Source organism: Microplitis mediator, chromosome 4 (genome assembly GCF_029852145.1).
Source record: "Microplitis mediator isolate UGA2020A chromosome 4, iyMicMedi2.1, whole genome shotgun sequence".
Classification (NCBI taxonomy): Eukaryota; Metazoa; Arthropoda; class Insecta; order Hymenoptera; family Braconidae; genus Microplitis; species Microplitis mediator.
The window spans coordinates 5390344-5418336 of record NC_079972.1 but is presented as its reverse complement, the minus strand read 5'-3'; the positions used below and the strand labels follow the sequence as shown (position 1 = coordinate 5418336).

The 27993-nt window shown below is 26.9% G+C and overlaps 1 protein-coding gene and 1 long non-coding RNA gene across 3 annotated transcripts; one reads left to right on the top strand and one right to left on the bottom strand.

The window, feature by feature from the left end:
- Positions 1-41: 41 nt before the first annotated feature.
- LOC130666531 (ras-related protein Rap1) lies at positions 42-26462 on the bottom strand. Of its 2 annotated transcripts, XM_057467638.1 has the most exons (5): positions 25940-26462; positions 25577-25858; positions 1999-2292; positions 888-1169; positions 42-221 (listed from the first exon to the last, which is right to left on the bottom strand). In XM_057467638.1, exons 3-5 carry the CDS (start codon positions 2179-2181, stop codon positions 132-134), a joined length of 555 nt encoding a protein of 184 aa, XP_057323621.1. In that variant the 5' UTR covers positions 2182-2292; positions 25577-25858; positions 25940-26462; the 3' UTR covers positions 42-131. The 2 variants fall into 2 exon arrangements, with proteins under 2 accessions (XP_057323621.1, XP_057323620.1); XM_057467637.1 differs by having other exon boundaries at positions 25577-26462.
- LOC130666532 (uncharacterized) lies at positions 24464-25815 on the top strand. Its single transcript, XR_008989692.1, has 2 exons — positions 24464-24713; positions 25105-25815. It is a non-coding gene; the product is annotated as an uncharacterized LOC130666532 (long non-coding RNA).
- Positions 26463-27993: the final 1531 nt, after the last annotated feature.

Below are 27993 nucleotides of genomic sequence, written 5' to 3'. Positions count from 1 at the left end.
TTTTTAGTTATTTTATTTATTTGCTTTTATTATTATTATTATTTTTTTTTTATTTTTATTTTTTTTTTTATTTTTGTATTATTTTACTCTGTGTGTCACGTTAGTTATACGTGGCAAGAAGCACGTCAACTTTACAAAAGTAGGCACAACGATTTCTTTTTTTGTTTTATTTTTTTCTCCGGTGATTTTTTGTTTATTTGTCGCACGAGGTCATAAAAAATCTGTAATAATAAAACATTAAAATGTTAATTATATTTTTAAAAAAGAATTTTCATTATTATTTGAATTAATAATTCATACACTGTAAAAAAATCGGGAGTGAATATGGATTTTATTCAAATCCGAATTCACTCCGTCATTCGAAATTCCGGAGTTTTTAAAAAAATCCCTCTAAATACAGAGTAAATCGGGAGTTTATTTTTTCAATGGAGTGATTTGGATTTTATGTTACTCCGATTGGGAGTTTTAATGTTGAAATAAATTCCCCTTCAGAGTAAATTTCACTCCGCGATTAAATAAAAAGACAGTCATCCGCTCCGTATTTACTCCGGATTTAATCCGCTTTCATTTTGCAAATTCATTACACTGTAAAAATATTGCAGAATAAATGCGGAATAGATGATTTTTTATTTATCATAAATCAATTAATATAAGAAAGAATAGAATAATGATTCATAAATTATTAATTATATAAATAATTTATGTATAATTTTGCAGAAAAAATTATTTTAATTAGAGATCGAGACAAAAACTCTATTTGCTCCGTACTCGGAGTTGTTTTTTTAACTCTGGAACTTTAAATAACGGAGTAAATTAAAACTTAACTCCAAATTAAATCCCAATTTTTTACAATGTACATATATTCATATTGATATTTATAAACTTACATCATAAACATTAATTTTAGCTTTGGCAGAGGTCTCCATAAAGGCGCAGTTGAATTGCCGTGCAAGATTAACACCTTGGTCTTTACCCACTACCCTTTCGTCTTCCAAGTCGCACTTATTACCAACTAATACCATTGGCACGTCATCGGTATCTTTTACCCGTAATATTTGTTCCCGAAGATCTTGAAGATCATTAAACGTCGATTGTGCGGTTATCGAATAAACTAAAACAAATCCTTGTCCATTTTTCATGTAAAGATCTCTCATAGCCGTAAATTGTTCCTAAAACATATAAATATTAATATCACTAATTATTAACTGAAATAATTGCACAGAAAAAAAAGATTTCTTAATACAAAAAATTTTTACTCTATCCAAGAAAGTTTTTATTTCTGTGTGGGTCATTATTTTATCGTGACCGAATTTCTAACCTTCTAAATATTTTTTTAATTTAAAAAATAAAAATTAATAAGTTTTGATCCTAATTATAAATATCTCTTTAATATCAATAAACTAATAAAATTTGAAACGTTAAATTACCACCGTTACTAAATTTTTACTAAAATTTTTCCAAGGAAATTTAGTTATGTTCAAAATATTTAACTATTTTACATTAAAATTTTTTTAGTTATTTTTATTGCAGCAGTAAATTGCATTACAAACAATATTCGCGACTGACATTGAGTTAAATTTGATGATCAATAACTAGGTCTTTTAGAGGCTCGGTAACTACATCGTTAATTTTTAAAGGTCATAAACTGGAACTATGAGTGGTTTATTTTTGTAAATGAGTTAAAATTGTTTATTTATTTTAAAAATTCATAAAATTCTTTAGAAATTATTAACCATATAATACTTGTTTTTTTTTTTATATAATTTATATTAAAATATATCTTTCTGAAACGTGATCCGCAATCTTTAAAAGGTCAGAAACTGGGCCACTTACCCCGCGACCAATTAATTAAAAAATAACAAACTAACTCTGATATTTTTTATTTCTATACAGGGTTATATTTTTCACATAAAGAATTGTGGTTTATAGATGCAATAAATTTACTTCTATAATAAAAAGTTTATTAAAAAAAAGAAAAAAAAAAAGAATATGAATTACCGTGCCAGCTGTGTCGAGAATTTCCAGCATACATTGCTGACCATCAACTTCGACTTGTTTGCGATAACTGTCTTCAATGGTTGGGTCATATTTCTCAACGAATATTCCCTGAACAAACTGAACAGTGAGGGCTGATTTGCCGACACCTCCACTACCCAACACAACTATTTTATATTCACGCATTCTCTTCCTTTTTTTTTACTCTTCTAACTAACTATTCTTGTCGTGTCACAGCCGCGGGGTCACCGAATCCGCCACGTCTTGTCTTCCTGTCGTCTCAGCAACGAACTATACCTGCAATCATATTTAAATATATATGTCTATTAGTTATTTAATTTATAAAACTTTTATTATTTGAATATTATAAAATCACAACTCAATACAAATGTAACCATTAATTGTTTTTTTAAATAATAATAATAAGTATTTTAATATTTTAAGACTTTAATTAAAATATTTTTCGAATTAATAATTTATACAGACAATTACTCTGTAAAAAATTTGCGGAGTAAACGCAGATTGAATTCGGACTGAATGAGGATTTAATCCCTTTGAAGTAAAATTCACTCCGAAGGGAATTTATCTCAATATTTAAACTCCGAATCAAATGCGGATTTAAATTAAGTCCAGATCACTTCGAAATCACTCACCCAAAAAAAATTCCCTATTGACTCCGTATGCGGAGTGAATTTTTCTAAAACTCCGTAACTTCAAATGAATTTTGATTTAAATAAAATCCATAATTACTCTGAATTCACTCCTGACTTTTAACAGGATAGATTATTTCAGATTAATTGGAATATAAATTAAAAATATTGTATTGATAAAAATACTTAAAAAAAAAAAAATGTAAAATTGTTGATTGAGATGGGAATAAAAATTCATCCAACTGAACAATGATTTCTCGTTACTTTAGGCAACAAACAAGTATATCTATAGCATATTGAAGTAAAAGGACAGAGATTGGTTTGAATACCAAGTTCCCATACATATATACATATATATACAATAGTCTATCGTAAGGATGCCTATTGTGAGATATTGAATACAAAGTTTGGAGAAGTTTCAAGTAAATTGTTGATAGGATTATGCATAGAGAAATAGTAGGCTTTCTCTCATCCCTCTGATAGTAAGTATTATATTATACTTGATCTATCTACATACATATATATATGTATATATATCCATCAATTAATTAATTTCGAAACGTCTAGACTTTAAAGTGCATCCTGATAGTACAAGTCCACTCGAGTCCCCACAGTTAAATAAACGTACATAATAACAAGTGAATGAAACCTTAGCATATATATTTATATATGTATATATGTATGTATATTTATATATGTAAAGCCTTTGAAGCAAAATGTGAATGAAAGCGAAACGCAATCTAGCAATAACGCTAATTAGACCGCAAAGTCGTAATATTTTATTTTTTATACATACTATGAGTTGTTAAATATTTTTAGAGCATTTAGTATTTATATTTTTTTACATTTCGGTATGTAATTTTTTTTTCTTTCAGCAAATCGACTGAAACACGAGCAGGTTGAACGCGATAATGAGTAAGTAGATGGAAAAATGTGAAAACGATATATATATATATATATATATATATATATATATATATAGATATGTATGTATATATATATTATGTTCACGGTGTGCTTACTCACTGAAACTATAATTATATACCCATGAAATGAATCATCAGTCACTAATCAGCGTGTATTTTTTTAAAAATTGTTACGTCATTGCATCTGAAGAATGGAAATAATTTAAATATAAAACAATTATTTTTAAAAAATGATCGTTTGAGTAAAGAATTATGGAATTCAATGGACTTATCTATTTTTAATCACTGAAAATGATTAATCTCTTTAACCTATATCGTTATCTAAAAATAAGTCATTAAATTCATGTGATTTTTTATTTTTTATAATTCGCTTAGTAAAGTTAAATAAAAAGCTTCATATTCAAAAATTTAAAGTTAAAAAAAGCAACTCAATATCACGATCCTGATAGTAAAAATTGATTTACTTGTGTCCGTGTCCCCGATCCTAAATGATGAAAAATTTTTTTCCGATAAACATTACTCTGAAAAATAAACTCAATCAATTTGTAAGCTACAGTTGCAAAAAAAAAGATGTAAAAGTCTATTATCACATGAAAGTTAAATTTTTGAAATAAAAAATAGATAAAAGTTTCAGTGAAATCTATTTAACAAAAAATAAAAAAATCTTTAATTCAATTGAAATGTTACAACAGCAACAATAGATGTATTAAACTATTGATTGAATTCTTTATTTAATCATTTTCTTTTTCCAAGTGTTTGCCAATAGAAAATTTATTGGATTAAGGTTATATTGAATCACGTTGAATCAAGTAGTGCTCTCAAGTTTAATCTATTCTGCTATCGATTCACGTACTAATTCTCAGTTGGACCTAAAAGCTTCAAATTGAGAGCTTGTTACAGCTCTTACACGATAGCTCCTCTCTATGTCCATTCTCTCTTGTCTCAATTCTCTTACTCCCTCTCGCTTTCTATCTCTCACTATCAATCGGCCTCTATACATACATATATACATTATTCTCTGATGTATTTGGCCTTTCCTCATATCGGTTTACTATATATACACCCAAACTCAGCTATAGCCTATTATATATCTAACCACTTACACTAATACACTTTCATAGCGTCCACTTTGAACTGTAAATACGTTATCTGCTTCAACAAGTGTCGATACACTTGATCACGCGAAAACCACTTCTCTTAGTTTACTTTACCTTCTTCTATTATTTTATTCTTTTGATCTTGCATATTTTTATCAGCACTTTTTCATTATTGCCCTAATAATAAAGGTCACTAAAGATTTTAAATTCAACTACTAAGATAAATATTTATATAATAGAAAATAATTACAAAGATTTCATTTAAATATTCATATTTGTTTGAACTCAAGGGACACCACTAGTGCGACCGCCTAAAAAAAAGGATTTTTGGGAATTTTTTTAAAGAAAGCTATTGCATGGAATGTTTTGATGTTTTAAAGACATATTTTTGGATATATAATAAATATATGAGAAAATTTTTGGACCAAAAAATTAAAAACTCAGCGAGTTATTCGCAAACTCCCAAGGCTAAAATAAAAATTTCCCCCACTGCTGCAGTGATAGCGACCTTCTCAGTGCATGAAATAAAAAAAAAACAAAAAGTTTATAAAACGCGAAGTTATTGTCCGTATCATGACCCTCGATAGGAAAAAATTGAAATTTAACAAAATGGCGGGGATTTAAAAAAAAATTCAAATTTCGCGCGAAAAGTTGATGAATTTTGATGTATCTGAAAGTCGGAACGTTTTTCGCGGAACAAAAATAAAATAACTGCAGCCAATAACTGCAGCCACTCCCAATTACCTCTTAAGTCACCCTTAAGCAGTCAAATTACATAGTTTTTTCCTGCCGAAATTACATGTTCTATTCGATGGGAAAACTAGAGGTTCATGATATGGAGAAACATATAAAAGAAGCTGCAATAAGAATTAAATCGATCGGATGATTTGTCTTCGAGTTATAACTGCAGCAATTTTGAAAAATGTATTTTCAAGAACCGATAAGCGGCTGCTCTTCAGATGGCTGTACCTCAAAAAAACTATTTGAAATATGCAGTTTAAATTTTAGTATGTTATTTTTGAAAGTATAGATTATCGACATGAGCAAAAAAAAATCGATTTTTTAAAAATTCACACTAGTGGTGCCTCTAAATAAAATTTATCAATTGATTATACTTTTTAAAATTGCTTTGGGTACTATTGATTAGGCATATTCAGATAAAATTATACAATAGTTTGGATAAATGTAATTGATTGTAATGGTTATCTCACGAGGTGTTGAACGACACCGATCGGAATTGGAGCGAGATAGATTCGTTGCTCGGGTAGTAGTTTTGGATAGAACAAGCTCCCTCGGGGTTGATTTTCCTGTCATCCCTGGACTACGTGTTCATTCGAGCATTGAACACGACCTGAGTTGACCTATGGTCAGTCCAGCTGTAGCCAATAACTCGAGAGCTTGCTATCACTCCAACTTCCCAATACGATGTGTTACTAAACTGTTAACTTATATTATGTATATATATATTGAAAACAATTATCTCTACAGTATAGTGGTTTCGTAACTCTTGTCTAATGGAAACAATCAAGGAGATATATTGTCTTATTAATACTGAGAAAAATAAATTATTGTAATTGGGTCTACTTGGAAAATGTATTAATTTATGTATTGAGATTTTGTTATCTTGATTTTTAATAATGTAATTATATACTTTTAAACGTTTTTTTTTTAATTAATTATTTTACTCATGACATTTGCATTAGTAAAAATAATTTTAAAACGATCATTTTAAAAATAATGAAAAAATTTTTTTCATGGTGATAACGAACAATATTTCTTGTTCCACATTGTATCTAAGTAACGGTCCCAATTATTGATATTTTATTTTATTTAGGAATTAAATGAACATTTCTGAAAGTTATAAATATTTTTGGAGTCTTTAAAATAAACACAACTCTATAAATTTATTTCTGAAAAGATCAAACGAAAAATATTTAATGTCGTCACGTTTCTAAAAATAGCCCGGGAACTGTGGATCCTATAGATTATATAACACATATTTATATTTGTTAAAAAATTTAAATAAAATAAGTACTAAAAATTATTGATTGTACATCAACAAAAAAAAAAATAATAGAATGTGTTGAAAAAAATTATTTATTATCAATATTAAACGTAAGAAATAGTTTTTAAAAAAATTTTTAGTCTCAACTGTAATTTTTAAATTTTATACATTGAGAAAAAAATGACTTTTATTAAGAAAATTATTTTTTTGTCTTGAAAATATTTTTTTTTATGAAAATATTTTTCTTTCCCTGAGTGTAGTGAATTACAAAATTGAAAATTATATTTAATACATATGCACTAAAAAGTCGAAACTAAATACGGATTTTTTTTCAATCCGAATTTACTTCATCATTCAGAGTTCTAGAATTTTCAAAAAAATTACTCCACATACGAAGTAAATATTTTTTTTTTTTAGAGTAATTTGGGGTTTATTACAATCAGCATCCACTCTGATACAGAGTTTTAATGTTAAAATAAATTCCCACCAAAGTGAATGTTACTCTAGAAGATTAAATAAATAAAAAATCATCTGATTCGCATTCACTCCGGATTTAACCCGCATTCATTTCGTAAACTGTATACAGTGTATAAATTATCAAAAGATGAATACTAACGAAGAGAACAAGAATTTGTGGAATCTAGATTTAGCGGATTTTTAATAAAGAGAAAAATAAGTACATAGAAGGCCAGGTGGAAGAATAGCAATACAGTGATTATCAGTAGTAGTAACAGTAGTAGTCGTAGTAGTATGTAGAATGTAGATAGATAGTAATAGTAATGTTGCATGGTGAGCCGCTATAACCATTCTATTGTGCAGCAAAGTATGTCACAGTGACTTGTTCCCCTTGTATTCTTCTCTTACAAGCTCATCCCGACCAAGAGTAGATGGTATATATCCCGGATCTCTACTACTGAGCTCCGGACTCTAGACTTTAGATGAGACCTGTCGACGATACTCGCAACTCACTCGCGTATTCGCTTGCTCGGCCATTTGAGGCTTGTGTCGACTAGTCAACTTCCTGTTTCAGTTTCTTCCGTGCAATATAAAATCAAGTGTTTCTTTTAGCGTATGTATACATACTGCACACTTGTTCAATGGACAAAAGAAATTTTATTAAAATTACCAACAAATTTTTTATTGATAATTTAACTATTATAAATTATTTAATCAATATTATTCTTAATTACTCTAGTGTTAAATTGATCAAACAATAGTTCTGTTAAGTTTTTAATTAAAAAATTTTTTTCTCTTTTCATTTGTACAGCACAGGAACAATGATCAAAGACCATTGTTTGCTATGTAGTAAAATAAATTATTAAAATAAAAAATAAAATTTATTCTTGCTTTAGTAGTTTATAAATATGAAATATTATATATTTATTGAAGTATAGTAGAATAATTTTTACACTGTACAAAATCAGGAGTGAACTCGGAGTGATTACAGATTTTGTTTCAATCTGTATTCACTCGGAGTTTCGGAGTTTTTAAAAAAAGTCACTCCGGATACGGAGCGAATTCGGAGTTTGTTTTTCAGCAGAGTGATCTGGATTTTATTTAAATCCGCATTCACTCCGAATCGGACTTGCAATACTAAAATAAACTCCCTTTCAGAGTGAATGTCACCCCGGACCGGAGTTTCGATATTAAAATAAACTTCCCTTCGAAGTGAATTTTACTCCGAGGAGATCAAGTAAATAAATAGTCATCCACTTCGGATTAAATCCGGGTTCACTACGCAATTTTTTTACAGTGTAGTTTTTCAACTGTAAAAAATTTGCGGAGTGAATGGCTGTGTATTAATTTAATCCCCTTAAAGTAAAATTCACTCTAACAGGGAGTTTATTTTAATATTCACTCCGGTTCAGAGTGAAATCAACTTCTAAAAAAAATTTATTTTAATATTAAAATTCCAAATCTGAGGGAATGCGGATTTAAATAAAATCTACATCGCTCCGAAATCACTTCGTTGGAAACCCAACTCCCTATTTACTTTTTATGCGGAGTAATTTTTTCTAAAACTCCGGAACTCCGAGTGACGGAGCGAGTTCGAATTTAAATAAAATCCGTAATTACTCCATATTCGCTGCTGATTTTTTACAGAGTATAAATTATTAATTGTGGTAAATATTAAATTTAACAATAAAAAAAAAATTTTTAATATAAATGAAAATTCAATTTAATTATTTTGGATCTCAGCCAAATTAATTATATTCAATGTCATCTCATATCATTTTGTGAGTTCACTTGAATAACTCCAAAGTATAATATTGATCCTCTAGACAATTATTTATTAGAATTGAATTATACATGAGATAATTGAATTGTTAACTTGAGCACACAAATAATTAAATTTGTATACTTAAAACGTCATTAAAAAATTTTGAAAAATATAGTCATTCATTTGTAAATTTAACTTTTTTTTTAAATTTAATTAAGAAAATAAAATAAATGTATAAAATTTTATTCAAAATTATGAACTTTGTATTTCAAGATAAGGAAATAAGTTTTTTCATAAAAAGTTTTTGAGGTCACTGCGTTGACTCAAAAAAAAAAAAAAATAATAATATAACGGAAGGGAAAAAAGCTTTGTCATAGCTGCTTGTCGCATCTATCCTTACCGGATCGTTTGTTTCATATATAATATTTATATGCATGGTATAGGTATGTATAAATATAAATATATATGTATATATATATATATTATGCAGTTATGTGTGATAAATTTCTATATATCAAAACATGAGTGAGTTTATATGCATCGTAATAAATATAATGTTCAGTGAAAACGATCCATTATTGCAGCGTTGCGGTTTCATATGTGGTTTCACACACATATGAAATAATATCGAATTAAATTAATCAATTTTTAAGCTTATGCATAGTCCACATTTTTAAGATTATTTATCAAACAATTTTTTTTTTTCATAAGGAGATTACCGATACACTAATTTTTAATTTATTAAATATTATTTATTATGCTTTTTTTTGAGAGATTTTATATGAAGATCGAATATATACAGCTCATGATATTTAAATTTTGAATAGAAAATCTCCAATAATTTGGACAGTAGCTGAGTTGCGGCGCGCGTTTCCCCGGAAACAGTCTCGTGGATCGATTTTACCTCGACGATTTTACGCTTCGGCACGAATAGAAGCTGAAGCGAATCTATATAGAGAAGAAAAAGACGAAATACATATAATGTATATATATAGACCTTAATGGAAAAAGGGAGGAAAAGATCTTGTCGCTCGACTTACTCAAGATTTTTTTTTTGTCTCAGGCTAACCTAATGATAAAAAAAATTATCGGTTGATATTTATTTTTTTTGTCTTTCACTCCGCTAATAATTATTGTCATTAACCTAATTTTTTTTTCACCACATGACATTTATATATTACATAAAACAATCGTTTTTATATAAGATGTTATTAATTGAAACAACCTGACATTTATTGCTACTGATACTGCAAATTAAATAATTTTTTTTATATAAATTATGATTTATGTATTTTATTTTTTATTTATTATTTATCATTATTATTAATAATAAATAAGTGCACGCGAAAGAATGAATAATAAATTTTATTTGGATTTTCATTTATTTTTACTGTTTGAACAGTAAACCCGCATCAAAGAAGGTAATTCATAAATAATATAATATTGAAAGCGAAAAATTATAAGAGTGATTCTCTAAAATATATTGATATCAAAAAAAAAATAGTCACTCTTGGTCTTTAATTTTTATTGTTTGAATCGATAAAATAAGTCATCTTGCCATGTAGATATAGTCGCATCAGTAATACTTTAGGTTAATTCTTTCATATACATTGGAAGCCCACAAACACAAGTAAAATCTTATTGTTTCAAACTATAAAAACTGATGCGCTTAAGATATACTTTTTGACAGTTTGAAGAAAGTAATAATTATATAACGTTGCATATAAAATCAATTGCTCGACATTGAAAATTTTATTTATCATACTGAATTAATTTTTTACTTTTTTACTATAAACTTTAATTTTCCAAACAGCGAATATTGAAGCTGAAACGTTAAATTATTATAATCTCATTTTTTTATCTATCAAACAGTAATTTCTATTACTTGTAACATGATTTATTTACATATAAACTTTAAATTTCAATATTTAAATAAAGATTATTATAATTTATTCTATAAGACCACGAAATTACTGTTTGAAATAATATTAAATTGTCACCACATTCTAAATTTTTAGTTATCAATTATTAATTTGTATAATTCATTTTTTTGCGTGTATAAATAAAAATAGTTTAATTATATGAATAAATAAAATTGAACGACGCGAATATTTTTTCTTTGATTAATATAAGTTGCTCGTTATTGTTCATCCGAGCAAGTAGTACTCACTCGAAACAACTTTGCTGATGAGATTTCCGTTTCACTGGTGAAACATCATGGGACCAGGAAAAGCGTCCGTGAACCACTTTAAACTCGTTATGCGGTTATAGGGTCGTCGTATGTTGTTGTAAATATATATATGTAAGCAAAATATTAACACAAAGAAGAAAGGGAAGATCTCATTGCCTCAGTTATAGTTTTACTATTATTTACAAAAATTAAAAAAATTTAATAACAATTTTACCTCCAGGTCTATAGAAACATAAAAAAAAATCTCTACGGAAACTAGTGATATAACAATTGTCGATAACGAACATTGATGAAGGACACCAGAATAGAGTATAAAATCTGTTTTATTAAACGAGAGATCGTCACGATCCAACATCGTTATCCGTCACGTGATCTTGTTGAAATATATACATATATATAACAGTAAAGCGAACTAACTTTAAATATATAACGTTCATCACGATCTTTGTTCGTCATCACCCTGGCACTGTGATTGGTGTTGACCTATCTGGACCTATCTATACCTACGGAAGCTGCGGAAGCTTTCATTTATATATAGACTTTAAAAATTTATATATATATTAAAGGATATATTACACGTGTATAAATTACTCGACACTAATAATATAAATAGTTGTAAGTAGTGAGCTTACATTACAATTGGTATTATCGTAAAATAAATCGTAGTTATTTCTCACGCCCGCGCACTCTTATTACTGTAGATCAACTACTCTATGTAGTGCAATATGTGAGAGTTGAGCGTGCGAGTTGTTTTATCTGTGATGAATCGTCCGAGGATTTAGACTTTAATGATTTTAACCCCTTTCTATATATGCCTGTAGTTTGTAACAAAACTAAGTATAACTATACATCATGTGGAATTTAATACTTATTCTTTTTTTTTTTTAACATACGTTAATGAATTATCGTTGCGTGTTTGATGCTGTTGTTTATGAGAGAAAATTAATACTGTACTATTTAATTTTTATTTTTATTTACAATTGTCTTATATTACTTTATAACTGCCAACTTATTTATGTATCAGTGACAAAAGATAAAACTATTTAGAAAAATTTTAATTAACATTTTTGTTTAGAGAATCAAATTAAAAAATATTTTATCCACTTGATATATTGTCAAAAATTTTTGAAGTGAACGTGGACTAAATCCGAAGTGAATGCGGATTGAAACAAAATCTAGATCACTCCGAAATCACTCCGCTGAAAATATAAACTCCTCATTTACTCCGTATGCGGTAATTTTTTGTAAAAACTCCGGAACTTTAAGTGACGGAGTGAATTCGGATTTTAAAAATTCCGGAATTACTCCGAATTCACTCCCGATTTTTTACAGTGTAGATAGCAAAGATGTTTTAAGGAGGTTCGAGCGAAATTAGTGAGTCAAAGCAGTGTTTGAATTTTTTTTTGTGCTCAATTCTCCTAATAATTATAAAAATTCATTATTTTAATTTATAATACTATAATGAATTCTTAAATTAATAATTATTACTTATTTAATGAAAGAAAGAAATGAAATAACTTGGTTATTTTTGACTCATATGGTTTTATAAAAAGATGTGGCAACAGCGCGTTCTAACTTCTTAAACATCGATATTCAAATTAAAGCGGGAAAAATTTATTTCTAATCTCATCTCTCTTTTTAATGTATTTCTATCTTTGTTTTTTCTCTCAGCTGCTTCCGCGACGTTGCCAAACCCTCAAAATATGTATCTCTGTCGAAAATCGAGATTAAAAAATAAAGTTTAACTTCAATTATTCAAATACCTACAACGGTAACACGATATTGTTAAAATCTTGTCATATTCTAAAAAAATTCAAGTTTATGACACGTGGTTTTTTATTTCTTAAACTTAGGAGGTTAATAATGAAAAAAATCGAATAAGTCATGACGGGAGCTTGTCCGGCATAAGAGTCTGTGTATAAGAACTTCAAATACGTCATTTTAAAATCTTTTTTTCTAAGAAACTAGACGGTGGATCATATTCAAATTTTGAAAATACATCGATAAAGTACTTATTTATATATATACTAAATTTCAAATCTTAAAGTTGGAAAATTCTTTTTACATTAGATTCACTCGAACCTCCTCAAAATATAAAAGTTGAGATTAAATACTTATAAAATAGCAAATAAATCGTTATTAGTAAAAAGTTATTTTTAAATATTATATTTTTAGAAAATAAGGTCGTTGAGGCCATACTTGTATATCCCTTTGGAGTAAAGTAGAAATATTCTATAAGAACTTATAACCAGTGAAGTAAAAAAAATCTCGAATGATAAAGATTCAACTTTTTTTATACATAAAACTGTAACCTTCACTTTTATTTTAAAATATTAGAAAGTCTTATCTATAAAAAATAATAACGCAATTACTTTTTTTTATCGCTTGTGAACATTGAAATCCACACTAAAATGTGATAATAAAATGAATGAAATAAATATTTAACCGCGTATGGATAATTTTAATAATATATTTTATTTATATAGAAATTCATTAGAAATATTAAAACAGAAATTTGTTCAAGAGAAAGCCAATTGTAAATATTAAATGAAAAAAGCATAACGGCAGAGTGAAAAAAAATTAACAAATAAAGAAAATTTCACTGTTTTATAATTTTTCGATCTCAACTAAAAAATATATTCAACTTATAAATTTATTTTTATTTTTATTTATTTCTTTTATTCATTATTCCGTATAACTCTAAACCGCTACAAAGGAAACGGAAGTTATTTAATTTATAATCACTCTGTGATAATAGTATTTAATTTTATTCCTTTGTATTTTATTTTGATAAAAAAAAAAAAATCCTGCCGAAAACCGTCAGTAAATCTCCAGAATTAAAATATATTAACATTGATATATATATATATATATATATATATATATATATATATATATATATATATAATATTAAATAAAATTTTAGTTATTTAAAAATGAAATTGTATTGATTTAAAAAATTTTTAATCTTTATATATTTGTTACGCTATACGAATAAAACGATTTCTTGAGAAATCGATTAACAATTACAGAAAGCAGTTGAAGAAAAAACCAGCAGCCGTCTAGACTTTTAAGGAATTCTATATTTTATTTCATTCAAGCTGACATTCCAATCGAACTTCCGTTAAAAGATCTTGATGCTTTACTTCCGTTAAATTCAATATCAATATGGGTTCAACTAATAATATATTTTTTATTTTTTAATATATACACGGAAAAAAAACTTTAAAAATTAACGTTTGAAATTATAACCTGGAACCTGGGTGTCAATATACAGGGAATTTTAACATTCTTAACACTAAATTTTATAATACGCGTCATAAAATTTTAATGTTTAAGTTACAATTTTCAAAGTTCGAATATTAATTTTTTCTGCATAGACACGAAGCTTCAATATTTATTCTATAATTATTCACGTTTTAATTATAAATTAAAGAATTACTGTTTAGAACGATAGTTTTGTATCACATGTATGTTATCATAAATAATAATTTAAATAAATTACAAATTATTACTGTTAATCTGAGTAACTTTAGCCTATCAAAGTAATTTTGTTCCTTTTTAAAAGTATATTTACCATTTAGTTCTTTTTTTTTTAGCAAAAATTCGATATCATTCTTTGGAAAAGGTACACAGATTTTTTATAATTAAATTAAATACTTGACTACACTGAAAAAGTTAACTTTTGTAAAAACAATATTTTCTTAAAGGGGACCACTAGTGTGGATCCCCTGAAAAACAGATGATTTTTGAAAATTATTTTAAAGAAAACTATGGCATAGAATGTTTTAATGTTTTGAAGATATATAATGAATACAAGATAAAAATTTTGGACCAAAAAATTCAAAATTCAGTTATTCACAATCTCCCAACACTCAACGAAAAAAAAAATCCCCCCACTGCAATGATAGCGACCTTCACAGTGCATGAAAAAAAACCAAAAAGTTTATTTAACTAGAAAGTATTTCCCGTATTAAGACTCTCGGCCTATCAAAATTACATTTTTGATTTGATCGGAAAACTGGAGGTTCATGGTATGTAGAAACATGTATAAAAGAAGCTGCAATTCGAATCAAATCGATCGAGTGATTTGTCTTCGAGTTATAACTACAGCTATATTTTGAAAAATGTATTTTCGAGAACCAATAAGTGGCTGCTCTTCAGATGGCTGTATCTTAAAAAAACTATTCGAGGTATGCACTTTAAATTTTAGTATGTTATTTTTGAAGGCATAGACTATCGAAATATGCAAAAAAATAATTTATTTTTTCAAAATTTCACACTAGTGGTCCCCGTTAAGTAGTAAATCAATAAAAATTATTATCATATTTTCAAGTTAAAGAATAATTTTCTTGACAGAAAAAAATCAAAATTGATTTACAATACTCCGAAAAAAAAAAAAAAAGATTAGCATAACTCGAGCTGAGCTCAGATTTCTTCAATTAAGAAAATGATTTTGAATTAAGTCATCAAGTTTTTGCCCTCAAAATATATTACATTGAAAATTTCCAATAGTATAATTTCTTAAAAGAAGAAATTACAATACTTCTGTCATTTTTTCTCTTGGCGTACATAATAATTAAAAAAACAAAAATGCCCTTACTTATCTACATCATTTGTCATAAATTATTTTTAATCGACACCGTACAGATTATTTAAAACTTAAAGAGTTTTAGACGCGAACTGAGATAAAACTAAAAAGACCACAAGTTTAAACAGCAGCCGGGCATTGAGTCTGACAGGTTAGCGGAATGAAAGTTTAAACTTCATTATCAACTTTAAGATCGATTCTTGACGTCGTAATGGCATCTTACCCTAAGACTCAATAAACTCTCTTTCCTTAACTATACTTTAAACCGGTAACTTTTACAATCAAAGACATTCAGCCAAATTCACTTTTATTTCTCGTTACTTTCTATTTTGTATTATAAATTGAATAAATTTGCTTAGTTTGTCTTTAATACTTATTGAATGATGAAAATAATATTAGTTGTTATTATTCTGTCTCGTATTCTTTTAAAACATCTAATTACTGGTTCATTAAGTATTTACATGCTTTAAATAACGTTATGGTATTTTAAATTTATAAAATATGAACTTTTAAATATTAATATATTTTTAAAATACTTATAAGTTTTAATCTTGTAACCATTAAATTTAAATGTTTTTGTTACCAAGTTTTAAAAATTTTTTTCAATTAAATTATACATTTAAATATATCGTGAATAAATTTAGTTATTACGCTGTAAGAAATTGGGAGTGATTTCGAAGTGATCTGGATTCCATTTAAAGAGGTAAAAGCGAATCTATTGTAAAAAGGATTCAAAGCAAATCTAATAAAAAAGATTTAAAAATGGCGTTTTTAAAGTTCTACACGAGCTCTTATGCTTCCGTCATGACTTATTCGATTTTTTTTATTATTAACCTCCCAAATTTAAGAATAAAAAACCACGTGTCATAAACTTGAATTTTTTAAGAATATGACAAGATTTTAACAATATCGTGTTACCGTTGTAGTTATTTAAATAATTAAAGTTAAACTTTATTTTTTAATCTCGATTTTCGACAGAGATACATATTTTGAGGGTTTGGCAACGTCGCGGAAGCAGCTGAGAGAAAAAACAAAGATAGAAATATATTAAAAAGAGAGACGAGATTAGAAATAAATTTTTCCCGCTTTAATTTGAATATCGATGTTTATGAAGTTAGAACGCGCTGTTGCCACATCTTTTTATAAAACCATATGAGTCAAAAATAACCAAGTCATTTCATTACTTTCTTTCATTAAATAAGTAATAATTATTAATTTATGAATTTATTACAGTATTATAAATTAAAGTAGTGAATTTTGATAACTATTAGAAGAATTGAGCAAGCAAAAAAAATTCAAACACTGCTTTGACTCACTAGTTTCGCTCGAACCTCCTTCAATCCGCATCCACTCCGACTCGGATTATTAATGTGAAAATTAACTCTTTTTAGGAGTGAATTTTACTCTGACCCGGAGTTTCAATATTAAATAAAACTCTCCTTAGGAATGAATTTCACTCATGGATTAAATAAATAAACAGTCATCCGCTTCGCATTCACTGCGGTTTTACTCAGCGTTCATTCCGTTAATTTTTTACAGAGTAAGCTTTTAATTAATCATTATTTTTCATTAAAAAAAAAAATAATTATCAACAAAATAAAAAAAATAATAAATAAGTAAATAAAAAATTTGTTTTGAAAATACGAATGCAGTGAAAAAAAATTTAATTTACTAGAAAGATTACCTCAGGGAAATAAATGTAATGGATAAAATAATATGTCATGCATTTTTAACATCAATTTTTTTTTTGTTTGTGTTTTATAAAAATAGAGCATGCAAAGAAAAAGAATCCTGCGGTTTAACGTTAAATCTATTTCCTAGTGCACACGAGGTGTAATACGGCCTTGAGAGAAAAAAATGAAAAAAAGCTAAAGAGATTTTGCACTCTCCCCAGGAAATATGCATTATGCTGATCACGTGATACACAAAGAATTTCTGTATGACCTATTGTCAGTGCGAAAATGCATATGAGAAAAGCTTTTTCGTTATATCCGGTTGTTTTTTTATAATACGACACAATGTTTCACACAATTTTATCGAAAAAATTTTTTTATTTAAAACTCGCACTCAATGAAACAAAAAGCTCAACAATAACGTCTATAAATCTTCAAGTTTCTATTTATAAATTAGTGAAAAAAAATAAATAAAAAATTGCAATTAATCACACGACAAATGAAGCGGAAATTATCGCGATTTACAATCAGTTACTTCAAATGAAGCGAAAAAAATTAACCGATCACTAACCTTTCTATTAACGAGATACAGATAATATTACTTTATTGATTATCTTCATCATAGCTACAGTATATATATAATGTATATATTAAAACACAGGCTAAAGTAATCTAAATAAAATACCCAATTTAAAAATTTTCTTTTAAACTACTTATGAAAAATTCAACTCATAATTTATTAAAATACTTGTTTACTCACAAACTTTAAAAAAAAGCAAAGATAAGAAGGAAAATAGGGGAAAAACTTTATAATTTTACTCAACGAATGACTACAAATTAGTGAAAATAAGTGAATTCAAGAAGACTACTTGGAAACCCATTTATTATTACTTGAACCATAAACTTTCCATTTTATCAGAATTAAAATTGACTATGATTTTTTTTTTTAATTCTTTTTTAGCTTTCGTTTCATTTGGTGGATCTTTGAAGATAAAAAATATAACTCATACCCACACACGAAGAATATTAGAGTTCATATGATTTTTTTTTATCTCTACAGTAAATTTAGCTTGCTTGCAATTTTCTAAGCTAAAAATCTGTCATGCATATGATATAAACTATAATGTATTCTTGATATTATATATATATATAAGGATTTTGCATTGCAAGTATCATAGGCATTTGAAACAAAGAGAATGGCTGGTAGATATGTGCGGCCTGCAGTTTAGGACCAGCAATATTGCGCTTACATTACATGTACAGTAGATATATGTGTACATTATATATATATGGTTTATTCGCAAATCCGAGTTAGCTATATAATACCTTAACGGTCTCGACAGTATCTCAATCCCGTTGACGGAAGAGAATGGTCTGTAATACTCTCACATTCTAGTGCACTTAGAAATTGTCCTTGAGTAAGTACCTAGAGAGTTTTAAATGTAGATATAGCAAATCACATGACCTCATTATAACCTACTTCATATTACGTTCATTCTTCATATTTTTTTTTTATCAATTATAAAATATTTCCTGCTGTCACCTGTCACTCATGTCACTTTTGAGTGAGTGCAATAACTTCTTTTGTCGTTAAAATTTTTACAAAATCCTCAATATGTAATTAGAAATTACAAGTGAAACTCTTGCGAATATCCGTTGTCCTTTTTTATTGCAGGATATTTTAATATTTTCTTTTAATCGTTTTTATGACACGTGTATATATGTATATTTATACATTAGTCCTTGGTAATGTCCGTACATATATACTATTTCCCATTAAATAATATTCTATTGTTAAAGCGTGACAACAAGTCAACGACTAATCGATTGTGATTGCGAGATCTGCCCACATTTACTGTCAAACGGATGTTTATTGCAGATCGCGTATATTTCTCAAGGTAAAATTTTAATTTATATTTATTTTATCACTTTATTATCTAAAATAATTTTAGAATTTATATACTGACAATTAAAAAAATAAATTATTAAATTATTTTCCCTACGATTTATTATAAATTTTAAATATTATAATTTTAGTACTAAAAAAAAAAAAAAAAAAAAAAAAAAAAAATGAGGACAGAAAAACTAAAATCGGATTATCTGTGTACGAGTTTCAACAAACTTTACTAACCAAGATTTATTTTTAAAATATTGAGGTCACTTTTTTTTATTTTAAATAATTTATCATGAATTTTTTATAAAAGTCCGTGATACTAAAATAAGTATAAAAATTTTATTTATATTTGAATAATTATTTTTAAATAAAACAAACCGATCAAAATTTAAATCCATTATTTGTAAGAAATAAATAAATGTGTAATAATTATTTTAAATAAATGATGTTATAAGGGCAGATAATATTAATGAAATAAATTTATACTAAAAAGTAATCGTGCGTTAATATATGACATTTTACCACTCAACTGATGTATATATAGTAAGTAAGTAAAATGCGTGTTGGACAATCATAATTATGACGCAATCACATCCACGCAACCCAGTAATTAGTTTTGTCTCTCTCGCGCATATATGACCCATTCACGCGGCTAACGATATTCAATCTCTCTAATGATGACACTCACATTAACTATTATCCTCCATTATCCGCAAATTTATTAACAAAAGTTATACATTTCATCATCCATCTATCCATCCATCCATTAATAAATAAATCATTTTTTTTATTTACCTGGGAAAAAAGTTTTTATATGATCGGTTATTATATATATGATTAGACAAAATCATTTTTTCCCGGGTATCTATAACTTTATATGATTATATAAGAATTTATTTGATATTATAGGATTTTATATGAGTCACTTATATATGATCATATAAGAATTTTTTTTCCCGGGATAATTTAAAATTTAAATTTAACAAAATCATTGAGTATGTAAACATTGAACTTCTCTATTATAAAAAAATTAGTTATGGGGGGGGGGGGTCGTTTACTATAACAAAATGTGGCAATGGTGGGGGGAGGAGTCTAACGAAATGTGACGTTTGCAGCTCATCAAACAATTTTGCAAATTTTTCTCTCGGTTTTTTTAAATTTTACTTTTTTGTTACGATAGAAAGTAATTCATTTCATATTTGTAAGTATATAAATATTTTTTCACGTGTATATTTTCATAATAATGGAGGGGGAAGGGGGTCTTTTCATCAAAAATCTATAATTTTTGACGCAATATTGATAAGGGAGTCACAGAAAATGTGACGAAGGGGAGAGAGGGTCTAAAAAGGCAAAATTTTGTGTAACGTAATTTATAAACGGCCCTTTAATAAATAAATATTTTTTTTTACTTAAATTAAAATTAAAATTAAACAAAATCGTTGAGTACGTAAACATTGAACTAGTCTATTATAATAAATTAACAGTCTACATTTCTCGACCTGCACCATTATACGAGTTAATTGTTTCTGACAGGCTGCGATTATGCAATACGACACGACACAAAAGTGATGCTTGTGTGTTAAATAAACTCTCTGTAGCTATAATAGTAACCATGCAATAACATACAATGTACTTAGTAAATAACAACTCAATAATGTATGGAATGTTCAACAGTTATACATTTATTTACTTATCGCGACATAATCAATTTAATAAACAATCAAACTAAACTCTCCATTATATCAATTGGACCGTATCTAATTTGAAAAGTAAATAAAATTATTTTATTTATTAAATCAAAAGTAATTATAAATATTTTTTATTGAAGAAATGGAAAAATTTTATTTTTAATTTTTTTTCAGCGACAATCAAAAGTAAAATTTTATAAATACGACCTGTTTATGTTTCGTAATTGATATTGTTTGGATAAGACAAATAATAACAACAAAAAAACTGACTTTACTTTTTTTGAATGATATGTCAATTTAAAAGTTTTATAAGATATCAAAAGTTAGTCAACGAATTTGCATCTGAGATTGACATATTTGGCAAATAAATTTAAAAGTTTCGCTAGAAATTTAGTAACGTAATCAACTGTAATTTCTTTAGTCGCAGAGCGGCTGAATATTATTTATAATATATAAGTGATATTTGTTATTTTTTACTAATTGTTTCAATAATGTATAATTACCGAATAGCGTAAATAAATAAAGTAAAAAAAAAGAAATTAGATTTAGAGTAAGCCGACCAATAAATGGATACTTCAGCTATTTCTCGTGGTTTTTTAAAGAAATAATATGATAAAATATTGATTGATATTGTAATGTTATGTTATCAGAAATTCAATACTTTCAGAAGAGTTTTATGATAAAATTTATAACAATAATTTTTATTCAATTATTGAGGGTCATCAATTTGATAGTGGTGTTAATCTACTGAATTATTTTTTAAAAGTAAATTTTCCAAGCAATCAATTTTAAAAATTAAATAATTTCTTTTTAGTTAAAAAAAAAGAAAAATTCAATAAATTTTTTTTACTTTTTTTATTGACTAATTTTTTTTCATCAGCAAGACTTGAAAAATACTTTTAATTCGTTAAAAAAATTCAAAAGTAAAAATTTAAAAAAAAGAAATTTTTTTTTTTATAAACACGTGAATGAAACATTCATCAGTTTTTTATTTAACGGTAACATATGAAGGAAGCTTTTGAAAGCTCGTTATAACGTTCCCATACAAAAACCACAGAATACAAAAGCTGAATAGCAACGAGTGCTTTTCTCCATACATCCATCCATCCATATATACATTGTGGTATTCTGTAGTAATGTAGTAGTATAAATATAGTAAAACCAGGAGGTTTAAACGGAAACGATCCTTCGATATCCGCAGTTATGTAGTTGGTAATAGAAAATTGAGGGTTTGGTTTGGTACTCGCGCGCGCGTCTCGCGGCCTTGCGTGACACCATACAGTTGAGTGAGTCATATGCAGCTCGCGGCACACCAGCACCAGCAGCAGGTTCGTGAACCTCATGCGCAGTGTATTCACCGGGGTGTTGGCTAACCCTGGCTAAGTCATTGCTTTCTCACTTTATATTTTCATTTTTTCTTCACCTCGTTTTCTCTTTTTTTTTCTTTGTACTATACTAAGTCTATCTTTTCTCCTGTCCCATTCCCCTTGAGCAGCCTTCCGAGTTTAGTTTTTATCTCAAGCTACATATACACTTTATATCGTTGAGGAGGGTTCAGTTATTCTTTCTTCGTCTACTATGTGTCTATATACTCTCTTTACTCGCTCACTTGCTCTGGCTCTTCTTCGTAGCTTTACTTGTTCTCGCCTCACACATGACTCTCTCATCGCTTGTTTCTTCAGTCTTCTCTTCTCTTCTCGTTACCATCGTCTCCATATTCTTTCTTCTCAACTCATCCTAGTACACACTGCACTCTATACAGTTTACTAGATCATTTTTATTTTTCATATTTGAATATAAAGTACACAAGAGTCCTTTACTTGTTGAAAAAATATTCCATTGAGTGAATCCGTTTAAATCTTCCCTCAATATAATATTTAAATCTTTTATTTTATTTCTCTCATTCTTTATCTTTCATAGTATTATTCTCTTAGACTAGTGCGGCTAATGAAATTTGAACAAAAAAATCATTATTGAATAATAATAAAAAAGAAAAAAAAAACGCAGATAAAATTAATTGTAATGAGTTAACGACGGGGATTGAGAAGACGGAGATAATTGAATGAACATAACAAGCCGTCGAGTGGAAAATGGTGAATGCAAATCAAGTCAAAAAAAATGCTAATAAAAAATAAATAACAGAGAAAATAAAAAAAGTTAATAGATTAAAGTAAAGACGCTTTAATAATTTTCTCCTCTTATCCGACATAAAATATTTTTAATTTTAAATCATCACTGATATGAGACTGAAATTAGCCGACGTCTAATAATTTTTAGAATTTTTCATAAACGATAAATTATTTAAAAAAAAAAAATATTTTTAAAAATTGCACCTATAGTTTTTTTAATTTTCTACATGTGAATTTTTTAGTTTTTTTTTTTTTCTTATAATTAATTTGTTGAAAAAAAAAAATGCAAAAATTGTTAATTGTCTAGTAACTTCAGGATCATTAACCGATACTGATTTGTCTGCTTTAATTTATACATTAAATGCAATTTAAACTTTTTAATTAATCATTAAACTTATAACACGAAGAATTAACGTAGCAAACTTTTATTAAACTTTATTTGCTTTATTTTTTTTTAAACGTATGAATTATTTTTACATTCCCAATAAAAGTCAACGGTAAATTTATTTAATTTTATTGATAAAATATTAAATTATAAATTTATATCTTTAGATAATTTATTTATAAATTAACAATATATATAAGAATATTGTCTATAAGTAAAAATATATAATAAATATATATTAAACAAAACGTAAACGTCACGTTCAATCGATATAATTCATTTGACGTAGGGTATTTTACACATGAAAAGTCATCGGTGAATCATAAATAAAGAAAAAGTGAACATGAAATTTGTCTTTATCACCGTAAAAATAATAAATAACAAAAAATACCACTACTATATATATCCTAATATATATAAAAACAAATACCATAATATATTTTCAATATCTTCTTTACTTTATAACTTTTTCTATTTTTTTATTAGTGTGAATGTAGATGATCTTGGTTAGTAGACAATTGTAATTTTTGAATTTTATTCCAACTAATTAATTACAGAAGAAAAAAAAAAACTAAAAATATGCACATGTAGGAAATTTAAATATCTATAAGTGCAATTTTTAAAACTTTTTTTTTTTTATAATTTATCGGTTTTTAAGAATTTAAAAATTAGAAGACGTCAGCCAAATTCAGTATCATGAATGTAATAGACATCAGACAAATTTAAAATTATAGATAAATAGAGTAAATAATTGATAAAATAAAATTTTTAAAAAATGCACATTTAAAAAATTTTCAAATTAATAAGTACATTTTTTAAAAATATTTTTTTAAAAATTATTTACTCTATTTATTTATTATTTTAAATTTGTCTGATGTCTGCTACATTCACACTTATATTTTTTTCTCTTATTCATTCCAACCATTCTAAGAAATAATAATATATGTACATATAAATATATATTTATATAATATACATAAATATTATAATAGAATAATAGATAATAAAGTACACTATAAACATAAAAATTGATGACGAGCTGAATGAGCACTCAAATGTATACAAAAAATAAATAAAAAAAGTTATTTTTATTGACCTCGTGTATAATGTGCTCGACAATGAGCATACGAGCTAACAGTTACCACAATAAACAACAACTACAAGTGAATTTAACGATAATAAAAAGTAAAAAGTAAAAAAAAAAGCTGATCAAATGGAAGCAGAAGTATAAGAAAAATAATAAGATAAAAAGTTGACCATTAAAGCAAGTAAATAAATTTAAGTCTTGACGGCAAAACTCTTTAACGCCTTCTCCATTTGTATGATTCATCAACTTAGATCATCTACTTTCCACATACAATACATCTATATTTATTACTCATTTGAAATATTATTTTCAATGAGTAAATGATTATTTTAATGAGTGTGACAGTAGCAGACTTTAGACAAATTTAATATTAATAATAAATAGAGTAAATAATTAATATAATCAAATTTTTCTAGAATGCGCACTCAAAAAATTTTTAAATTAATAAATGCATTTTTTATAAATATTATTTTTTAAATTATTTCTCTACTTATTTATGATTTTAAATTTCTCTGATGTCTGCTACATTCAAACTCGTTAATTTTTTTAAATATTTAAAAATTTTTATTTAGTTTAGCGATTGCGTACGAGGTATTATGAAGAAACTATCATGTTCTGACCTAGCATATTGCCTTTATAACACAGAGTGACCTCGCATTTATCGGAAATTTGATGCGTACAATTGACACTACGTACGTGGGGTACAATTGATCTAAATTAAGGAACATTAACTTATAGCATCCGTAGTCTTAAATGTCTCTCTAGAGTCACAGTACATTGCAATGTACCAAAGCATCAACTAAATAAATTATAAATAACCTGAGCAAACATTCAATAAAGAGGTATAAAAAAAAACATTTTTTCCTCTTTCATTTGATTTTTTTCCGGTCCATGGCATTCCTCACATGCCAATATAAGCCAATTTCCGGCGAGGTTTACTAGTGACGCTTATTTTATTAAGCCGTTAAAATAATTTACCTTAAATATCTCTACATATAATTAACTTATTAACCAAATAAATAATAAAATTTAAAAAATTCTTACCCTGTATCGCCTATCACGTTTATTTCCCGCTGCTTCACAATGTAATTTAAAATTACATACAAACAACAACAAAAAAATAACACTATTTTTAAACACGCACAATCTTCCCGGTTATAATTATTTATGTAAAAATAATATTCCGATATGTCTGTTTATTATTATTATTATTGTGTGTTATGATTAAACGTGTTTTTTTTTTTTTTTTCGTCAATTAATTATTTCCTGTCTTGTGTCTTGCTCATCACTCCGCCATAAGTACATGGAGATTTATTATTATTATGCCTATAATTATAATAATAATATTAATTATTGATTGATTATTTAACAATTGTGTTTTAAAGCTGATAGAAAAAGTGTACATACAATTTATTAATTCAAATTTAAACTCAATTTTTTAAACACACACTAATTCTAGTAACAATATTTATTTTACGTACAATAATAATAATAATAATATATATATATATTTGTTATATATGTATATATATATTTATTATCACTAGTAGACTGTGTAAGTGCGAGTGTGTCACTGCTATTGCCCGTACTTTTGTGTAGCGTGTAAACTCTTACTCGTTTATACACCGAAGTAACCGCAGACGCCGTGTGCGGGGGGCCGTTTTCCGTTTTACCCGATCAACTCTTAACTAAATATTAATCACCATTAATTACAATATTGTTAATTAATGTATTTTTAATGAGTTTATTAATAACCACTTAACCAAAATTAATTGTAGTATTTATTTCCACGTATTTAATAATATTTACGGACGTCTTTTAACGCGTGGAAGACACTCGCAACAGTCCTCAATTCTACCGTTATCTAGGGCGATGCCTCTACACACTCGTTCACTCTTTGCTGCTGATGATTTTACCCTCAGACATTGAACATTGAACGCAACAAATAAACCGATAGAATATGCGTACTCGTAATGAGTCCGAGGCTCGCGCCTCTGGCGGGAGAGACGCGAGTTTAAAATTTTTAAGAATCAGCGCTGCGGTGGTGAGTTTTTGATTTATAAATTGTGGGTCAGTAGTCGGTAAGATGACAGGTTTCTTTATCATTTGAATTGTTGAAAGTTGAGAAATGTAGGTGGAAGTGTAAGGGTGCATTCCGAAATGCGCTGCGAGCAGCTGCAGCGTAGCGCATTTCGGAATGCACTTTTATTAATTATTCTTATTACTTGCGCGGTAAATTTAAATATTTGATGAATAAATTATCAGAAATTGAAGAAAACTAAAAATCGTACGTCAAAATAAAATGGCGGCAAAATATGATAGAAAAATAGTTAAAAAATTAAAAAAAAAAGAAAACACACAAGTGGTTGAACAAACTCATAAAATTTAGGACCAATTTTTCAAAGCGAGTTTATTTTTATCCGGGTTTTAATTAATATTGCTAGTATATCTATATATTAATAATATATATAGATATACCAGCAATGATAATTAAACCCGGATTAAAAATAAACCTGGTTTGAAAAACTGGCCCTTAGCGTATTTGCCACAGAATTTTATGTATTTCAAAAAAGGTTTTTAGCTATACATTATGATGATTTTGATGATAAGAAGTATATTTTTTAAAATTTCGTTTTAATAAATTTTATCGATTATCGAATGTTCTTCTTTTTTCAAATAAAACAAAAGAACATAATATATATGAATCTGTCCTTTTTTTTGGCATGATATAATTTTATTTTATTTTCTAATTAATATTTTAAAAAGTACTGAAAATACTAATGTTGGGAATTTAGGTATGGTAATCGTGAATGAAACAAATCAATTTATTAAACAAATGAATATTATATCTTTTATTAAAATACGCGCTCTAGGGTACGTCTTTACTCGTAAGAGATTTAGCTTAGACTAACTTATTCTTTTAATATTATTTAACACTGAGGTCCAACAACCTCTCCTCTTTTTGTATAACAACGATCTCTAAGTTCAAAATATATATATATATATATATATATATATTTATATATGAGTGTAAATATATGGAAGAAAAACATATTGCCCTGCATTTACTTGGAATCTCTCGTCGACCCAAGTACCTAAGGTCATAAAATTTGATTCATGCTAGCATTCTTTTCCTCAAGTAAACATATACATATTTTGAACTCAACTTAAATATATACTACGACTTAAATGCAACACTCTTCGAAATAATATTTCGAACAGAATATTTAGTAAAGAGAAATAATTAAATAAAGTATATATGAGAATAAAGATTGATTTTTGTACAGAGAATCCAACAACTAATAATAATAATAATAATAATAATCAAATTAAATTTTTATTTGACAGTACAAAAATTTTATTTAAAATGTCTGATAGTAATTTTAATGTTGAGAAATTTTTATATTATGCAGACAATATTTTTGATGAAAAATTTTATATATATTTATATATAATTTATA